General features: G+C 45.5%; 1 protein-coding gene across 4 annotated transcripts in view; it reads left to right on the forward strand.

The window, feature by feature from the left end:
• pacsin3 (protein kinase C and casein kinase substrate in neurons 3) overlaps positions 1–8,276 on the forward strand; it is a 24,211-nt gene extending 15,935 nt beyond the window's left edge. For 3 of the 4 annotated variants that reach the window (XM_046395620.1, XM_046395628.1, XM_046395642.1), the window contains 4 exons: positions 671–791; positions 4,043–4,185; positions 4,799–4,968; positions 6,336–8,276. In XM_046395620.1, coding sequence (XP_046251576.1) covers positions 671–791; positions 4,043–4,185; positions 4,799–4,968; positions 6,336–6,451 — 550 coding nt within the window. In that variant the 3' untranslated portion in view covers positions 6,452–8,276. Of the gene's footprint in view, positions 1–670; positions 792–4,042; positions 4,186–4,798; positions 6,230–6,335 lie in introns of all 4 variants that reach the window. The other variant, XR_006844000.1, reaches the window with a different exon arrangement.
• Positions 8,277–8,617: the final 341 nt, after the last annotated feature.

The raw sequence follows: 8,617 nt of genomic DNA on the forward strand, positions 1-8,617 counted from the left end.
GAATGCGACACTTCTGTCCACTGCAGGAAATGCCTTAAATGAACGCGTTTATGTTTGAAAAGTATCAAACAACAATGTGTGATGTGAACTGGTTACTTGTAATGGAAAAACCCACGGCTGGGTCCCGATTCTGCCGCGCCCCTCGGCTCCGTGAAGCGCTCTTGTCACGCTTGTTTCCAGCCATGGGCAGCTGTTTTCAGCCAGAACATTCTGATAAACCCATCGTATCGTACAAGACCCTCTCGACACCAAACAGCAGATAAAGTTAGCAACTAGTGAGCACAGTGGAACGTTTAGCAGCTAAAAATTCAAATATTTTTGGCAGGATGTGGTGGAGACCCAAACGGAGCTAAAAGAAGAGTCAATATTGGGCTTACCATCAGGGGACATAAACATATCTGTAGCACATCTTCTCTAAGCCGTGTTGGTGATATCACAGGAAATTTGTCCTCAGAGGCGCCATAGTTATGGCCTTGCTATAAAGCCTCCATAAGGTAAGGGGGAAGCTGTAGCTTCAGGTGATTCAGGTGACGTCTCTGTAGGTTCATCCCATTTTTATTAAAAGAAAAGATATTACATCGGAGTGGCTTCATCGGAGACATCACTATGACAGAGGAGGAGGACGTGTGGACGTGTCGCCATGGTGACTCACGCTCATTTTGTCCAACAGGTTCAGAAGTCTGTACCGGGACCTCGGTCAGACCATCCAGGTCGCCAGCGACACCGAAGACCTCCGATGGTGGAGGAACACCCACGGACCGGGCATGAGCATGAACTGGCCACAGTTTGAGGTGTGGACTTACGGACACACACACACACACACACACACACACAGACAGACACAAACACACACTTCACTGTATTTCCTCTATTTCAATTCACATGTGTAATTATTTATATAACTTCATTCATGTTTTTCTGCTAACACAAAAACAAGCATGCAGAGCTGCTGTAGTTCAGTGTGTGTGTGTGTGTGTGCTTCAGAGACACAGACTGAATATTAAACAGGCTTCCAGTGAAAGCCTTGTTGTGTGACTGAGAGCTCTGAGTGGGGTCAGGAATGTCCACAGACACACACACACACACACACACACACACACACACACACACTGCTACAGGTTTATTTATTCGTTGGTGGAAATCTACAGATTTCCCCTCAGCCCTGCAGACCAGACCACTGAGGACAAACAAATATTTACAGATATGAAAACACAGACATCAGATTCTGGGAAGCAGAAGAACAGGAGTTTAAAGGAAAAGTTCTACTTTTTGAGATATGTGCTTGTTTGATTCTGCTCTCGTGTCTGTACAGTAAATATGAAGCAACAGTTAACCACAGGAAGACCTGAATCTGTGTCGTTTCTTCAGACCGAGTGTCTGTTTCCAGTCTTTGTGCTAAGCTAATCCTGTCTGTGGCCTCGTATTTACTGTACAGACACGAGAGCAGAATCACTCCATCTAACAAATAAGCATGTATCTGAGTAGAAAATGAAAATGTCAAACACCTCCTTTAAGCACTATTTCTATATTAAAACGTCTAAGAAACAACTAGACTGTAGTCATTCATTGTGCTGAGTTGTGTACTGACATTATCTCAGATATTTCCAGCAGTGCAGAAACTACAGATGACTTGATAATGAGCTCTTAAAGGCTGATATGTGATAGTTTGGAGCAGGAAAAAGCTGACAGCAGGTTAACTGGTTGTTAGTGCTGCTGCTGACAAATCTTTTATACGTTTCTGGACTTTTCTGCTGTGCGGGAAACTCTCGGCGGTGATCAGTTTGCGGTCTCGTGTCGCTGAACGTCCGTCAGATTTTGTCGTTGGCTGTGTGAGACTCACTTCTTCATGTTTCTACACTCAGGAGCTGGAAAACCACAGACAAAAACTTTTTCAAATGTATCTGCAGTGTATGTGAAGGCTAAAAATGAGTTTTGCTTTCAATATGCCTTCTTATCATGGAGGTAAAAATAGAAGAAAAGTGAGCCATTTGCCTCGACGTCTGTCAGTGCTTTGGTGAACTGAGTTCTGTCATTTCCTGATCAAACTGATTGTGATCAGTTCCTCGCAGGTGTTTCCACACCCTGTTCCCTCTGCGATTCACCGTGGATGAATTGTTGCACTGTTCTCTTTTCTGCCTCTGAAAAGACCTGCAAGGGAGATAAAATCACCCGAATTTCCTGCCTCCCACCACCCTCTGCTTTTATTTTTGGCGGGTGTGTGCCGCTCCGGTCCAGGATCCTCGGATTTCAGATGACACAAAAGAGTTGACACACAATACGTCAAAGCGCAGTAAGTGGACACAGAGTCTCTTGAAGGTGTGTTCACACAACAGCAAACGCAGCAGCTGAGGAGTGTTGAGATGACGTTCGAGTACTGCTTGTTCTCTTCAGAGCTGCGATGTTCATGTGAAGGTGCGCTGTGCACGATTTGTCCGTCGGTGTTTGTGAACGCACCAGCTGCAGTGAACACTCGTGGAGGAAAAATTGGCCTGGTTGATAGAATATGTTGTTTTTCTTAGAGAAATCCTTCAAAGTACCTTTTTCTAAAGTGTCTCAGCTGCAGGAAAAGATCCCAGAACAGGTTTTATAGACACGGAGAAGCAGACCAGCACTTCGTCACGTTTTGAGAAGTTAAGCAGAACACAACGAAGTCTGGATCGATTCAGCTGCTTCTTGTTTGTTTATTAACTGATGTGGGAAGAACACAAAAAACGAGAAAAATCTCTGTTTAAGGCGAAACAAACACAAAGCGCTTCCTCCAAAAATGACCCATCAAACCTCTGAGACAGCAGAAACTGAACAGACTTATTCTGAGACTGTGAGGTGTAACCTGCTCCCACAAATTAGATTGTTTTTTCTTCTTTACACTGAAAGGTAACATAAAGAAAATCACAGCTTATGTCGCCCTCTACAGGCCAAACGTGTGCTGTGTTCTGCTCTTTCTGTTCTTGCTGCTGTTGGCTGATTAGGCGATGAGCTGCGCCCTTACGCCCCCTGCAGGAAACGTTAGGTGAACGTGTTGCCGTATCACCGCAGCCGCAGTGTGAGTCACTTTATTGTAAACGCACACGCGCATGTTGGCGTGTGCGTGAGCAGCAGATGATCGGTTGGTCTAATCTTTGCCTTCAGGAATGTGTAAGCTCGTTTGAAAAGCATGTTTCTTAACGAATCTTAAGAATTCACAGCAGCTTACACACTCCATCCCGTCTGGCCTTCGTAAGGGCTACGCTGCCTAAACATTTAGTGAATAATTTGAATTGGGGTTCATCTGATGAAGTAAACGATGAAGTGAACTCAGTTTAGCTTCCTCAGGACTGAAGAAAAGAGCAGAGAGAGCGAGAGATCTCCTGTCCCCTGAGGAATCTGCTGGCGTTCCCACAGCGCTGCTGACACGCAAACAGAGAGCCATTGTCCCACCGCACACACACACACACACACACACACACTTGTCTTTCTGTACTTGTGAAGACTTTGTGTTCATTCATAACTGCTGTGCCACTGTTTAAATTTAAACGGTTTTGAAGTGCGAGGGGAGCACTTGGACGTCTTCTGTGATCCTTGAGGTGCGGACTGTGAATTTGTGGCTTTAATTCTATAACTGTGAGGACATTGGCACACACACACACACACACACACACACACACACACCTCTCCTGTAGTGCTGATCATTTGGAGGTCGTGCTCCGTTGAGACTATAAATACCTGTGAGTGTATCCTGAGCCGTGTGTCAGCGCCCTGTTATTACGGTCAAAGTGTGTCTGTGTTTGTTTTTGTGTGGGTCTGATCCGATGGACTCATTGATTGATTATCCACCGCAGGACGAGTGTTCATCAGCTGTCCACTGAGACGCTGGAAGACACATTTACTTTATCATCTCAGCAGAATGTTTTGAGCCAAGAATCCTCGAGCAAAACAACAGCTGTTTTTGTTTTGTTTTCATTGACTTAAACCAGTTTTAGTTTTGATTTATTATCATTCAATGACAATTCAACGTGTGTGTGTGTGTGTGTGTGTGCGTGTGTGTGTGCGTGTGCGTGCACAGGAGTGGTCTCCAGAGGCGAGTCGCTCTATCAGCAGGAAGGAGCGAGGTGGACAATCTGAGGAAAACGTGGTCACCCTCACCAACATCGTCTCCTCAGGTGGAGACGATGTCCCGCCAAGTCCCATCACCCTGAACACCGACAGGTAGGAGGACGTGTGTGTGCGTGCGTGCGTGCGTGCGTGCGTGTGTGTGTGTGTGTGTGTGTGTGTGTGTGTGAGAGAGAGAGAGAGAGAGAGGGAGAGCGAGTCAGATACAGCAGGTAGTTTAGTTTGTTACCTTGTAGTCACCCTGAGGAGTTTAAATCCTGCACATAACACTCTAATTAGTAGCTAGAAAGCTCTGTGTGTGTGTGTGTGTGAGTGTGTGTGTGTGAGTGTGTGTGTGTGTGTGAGAGAGACTGAGTTAGACACACATTGTTACCACATTTGGCCACAGTTTGTTTCCTGAAAAGCAGCTGCCGTTGCCGGGGTAACGTGCCGTAGCCACAGAGCCTCTGTTGGTTTGTTTACAGCCCCTCAGTGGGGCACATTAAGTCTTTAAACGGGTACATGCAACAGTTTAACTCTGTGGTAGTTTTGTTTGTTGTTCCGTTGGTGTTAATGGGATTTTTCTCCACCTGAATGCATTTTTCTGGAAGTCGCGATGATTGCGTTCGGGCGCTTCTTCTGAAACATGAGCGCCATTTTGGTAGCCGGCAGGTGGACATTTCAGACTCAGTATGTTTCTGTCCATCTGACTTCCTGTCTCCTCTTTCAGGGTTAAAGATTACTCGTCAGACTGGTCAGACGACGACAGTCCTAAGAAGGTGCTGGCGGTGAACGGCGTGGGGGAGGCGGAGGACGAGGAGGATCAGGTAGAGGGTGTGCGAGTCCGAGCGCTCTATGATTACGCGGGCCAGGAGGAGGATGAGCTCAGCTTTAAAGCAGGTATTAACACTTACTAATGCTTCTGGAGGAGAGGCATCACAGGGGAGGACTCTGATGTTTGTGCGAATGAAAAATCAAAACTCACAAAACATCAAGCGCTAAACTTTCTGTGGCGACGTCCATGGAGAAGCACAAGATGTTTGCCGTGTCAGCCTCGTGATGCCTCGTTTTAACACACTCACACACACACACTCACACACACACTCACACACACACTCATGTCCCTGTCACCGTTTCAGACATGAGGACTGATGACCAAAGGCAGTAAGGCTGTGATGTGATGAGGACACACACCTGTTGCACCTTACCTGCGTGTCAGCTGCTCGCGATCATTTTCACAAACCTTTTCAGATGTAACACTGCTGATAACATGAGACGCCTCTGGATGCTGAGGAGGTCTGATTGAAAATAAAAGCATTTTGAATCAGAACAGGTTGATGCTTTTATTTTGGTGGATCTCAAAATGAAAGACTCGACTTGATGAAACACTTAAACCGTCTCACTCAGGTGTTCGTGTTGGAACTGAAACCTGTTCTGAGTGGTTTTATCAGCCTGAATGTGTTTCATCCTAAGCTGAGGGATTATCAGCATAATCCCTCAGGTGTGTTATTGACTCGTTTGTCAGGTAAGTTTGGTGAAAACCCAGAATGATAAAAGACTTCAGCTCATCAGTGTCATTTGTTGTTTGGGGAGTCACTTTTTATATTCGCTGTATTCACATGTAGTATTGACAGTCAGGTACAGATTTGTTTTTCTTTTCGGTGCAAGTAATCTGAATCAGCTGTTTTTGTTGTCACCAGTTTCTTACTCAGCAGATTGTGTTTAAAACTTTTTGATTTTGCTCACGTGGATTCACCACAGTCTCGACCTTTTTTAGATGTCACATGACAGGAAAAAACTGCCAACAGGAAGTCGCAGCATTTGGTTATGTTTGAATCATTTACCATTTTGCACATCATTTATTTGCCCAAACAAAGCTGTAAGAGGAGGGAAGACACCTGTAGCATATCTCTAACACACCCAGAGTCAAAGACAGATGTCCTGCCCTGGTGGGACAATAAGGTCCGTCTGACTTGGACAGAGAAAGACCAGACTCCAAACAGGGAGCCTCTGTGGAGCTTGAGTCCGTCCCCTGTGGGGGGTTGAGCCTCGTGGGGGTTTAGAGAGACGCCGAGTTAATGGGACCTGATGGGACCACAGAGCGAGACACCTCAGTTTGGAAAAGCTTAGCTGAGCTCAGCTCTGCTTAGCCTGACACCAGGTGACTGACAGACTGGGACAGGTGGCCTGTCTGTGTCGTCAATAAACATTTGCATGCACTTCTTTTGATTTGGCGGTGAACTGACTTCCTGTCTTGTTCCTTCCAGGCGAGGAGCTGCTGAAGATGGGGGAGGAGGACGAGCAGGGCTGGTGTAAAGGACAGCTGAGCAGCGGCCAGGTCGGCCTCTACCCCGCCAACTACGTCCAGGTGGTCGCTTCCTGACGGGCCGCCCTCTCTGATCACCCAGCCAATGGTACAACTACACTCAAGATGCCAGGACCAATTAAAAGCTACTAGTGCTGACGTGTAGACGCGCCCTCGTGAAACCGGACAGTTTTTTGGTTACTGACTTTAAAACTCGTCGTCTGTTTGTTGTGTTTTTTTTTTCTGTTGTTTGAGCTGCGTTTTGGGAAAAACCAGCCAGTGGAAAAGTCCACATGTTGTGAACGGCTGCGTACTCGGCCTGAGGTCAACGGCATTGTTGTTGAAAGAAGCTTCACAGGCGACGAGAGGCCTGCCAGCATGAACAGACTGCAGAAAAACACGCACGGAGATCTGGGACGTCACCCATCGATTTCTGTCTCGGTTTTCCACTCGCTTCTGTCATTTTTAGTCACTAAAGTCAGACAATCTGCATTTAATCAAAGAATACAAAGCCTGGCGTAGAACTGAGCTGGGATGAGCAGCAGTGAGCGAACCACCACGCCGGATTGTGATTGGCTGAAATGTTTGTCAGTCAACCAAACGCACCCCAAATTATACTTCTTTTTAAAGAAATAATTTGGCATTTTTGATAAATACGCTTATTTGCTTTCATGCAGTTAGATGAGATCGACACCACTGTCACAAACCATCAGTACAACAGATTAACTGCCGTTTTAGTAAATATGTTTCATCAAAAGTTGCAAGCTTGTGTACCTAAAAACTTCAAGGTAAAAGTTAAATGCAGCGTTTTGGTGTGAAGCATCCAATTACGAGCATTAAACTGATAAGCTAACAGTGGATAGAAGCTAAAGATAACAGAGATAGAGATAACAATCCTCCACCGTGAATGAGTGTACTTCGCAGAATCTTTTCAGCCTTAGTTTTCACCATTATATAAATAAACTCATTGAGAGAAGGCAAATAAACTTTTTGAATTTTGATTGAAAAGTTAGGACTTTTACAGTAGATTTAGTGGCCATTAGAGGAACTGCAGCTGGAGGCGCCTCCTCATCTCCGCTCAGCTGTGTTTGCTGGTAGGGTGAAAACAAAACAAAACAAAATGAAAAACTGAACAGTGCCTTAGTCAGTGAGGGCAGAAGCGTCACAGCGCCGCCCTGCTGTCTGCCCGAGGAATAACAGCCGTCTGCTGCTGACCAGCTCCAGTCTGATCCCAGGAGAAACCAGCAGATCTGCTGTTACGTGGACTTTAAATGTTCTTCCTTTGATTGGCTGTAAACCTTTGCTGCCCCGTCCTGGTTTAGCTCAACGACACTACGCTTCGGTTAATCTGTAGATTTTCAGGCAAGACACCCGATTCACTTCACTTTCTTTCCTTTTTTTTTTTAACGTTTAGTCGTACGTTTATATTAAGTCAAGTGTTTTTGAGTGCAGACGTTGCAAACTGTTGCTGTCTGTTCCTTTCTTTCTTTTTTAAAAATAGTGTTTTTACAGCCAGCTTGTTTGCTTTCTAATTTATTTTCCTCTTGTAATTTAGCAGTCGTTCTTCAGCCCGGACTGACCGAGGCCAGAGAGTAAAGCCGACTGTTAGATCCTTATAGCCTGATGGTTGCTGATCCCAGCACAGCAAAAGCAACATGCAAAAGAAGTGCTGATATTTTGTGCGGTTTGGGCTTTTCATGTTTCTGTGTGTGCAGGAGCCTCCACTGTCCTGCTGGTGTTGGCATCAGTGCAGCTTAACCCGCCTAGGAATCTGAATGATGATGATAGAGAAATTAACGCCGCTGTGCTTCTCCTTTTTATTCTTTTTCCCTTTTCTTTGCAAAACTGTAACATGTTCAGCACATTCAGTGGGAAGCAACAATAAAGAGCTTTCTGCATTCTGGGAGGTTTTACGGAGTTTCTTTTGCCTTCGTATTGCTGTGACGGTGAGTTTTTAGTTGTTGCGTGTTGTTTTTTAATGATAAATGTGTTTAGTTTAGCTTGTTTAGTCTAGAAAGCAAATGAATGAAAACTGAATTCTGACAAAATCCCCTCCAAAGAGTGCAGAGACACGAAGAAGAGGACGAGATAAACGTGAGCGTTTCCTGTCAGAGCTGCAGACAAAACAACCTGCTGGAGTTCTCAGTCGGGTTTCAACAGCATCCAAAAGACTAAAGTGACCAACTGACAGGCTACAGACGGAACAGAACAGGAACTGGGCAGTCAGTAGGAACAGAGATTTGA

The sequence above is a fragment of the Scatophagus argus genome, chromosome 1 (assembly GCF_020382885.2).
Source record: "Scatophagus argus isolate fScaArg1 chromosome 1, fScaArg1.pri, whole genome shotgun sequence".
Taxonomy (NCBI): Eukaryota; Metazoa; Chordata; class Actinopteri; family Scatophagidae; genus Scatophagus; species Scatophagus argus.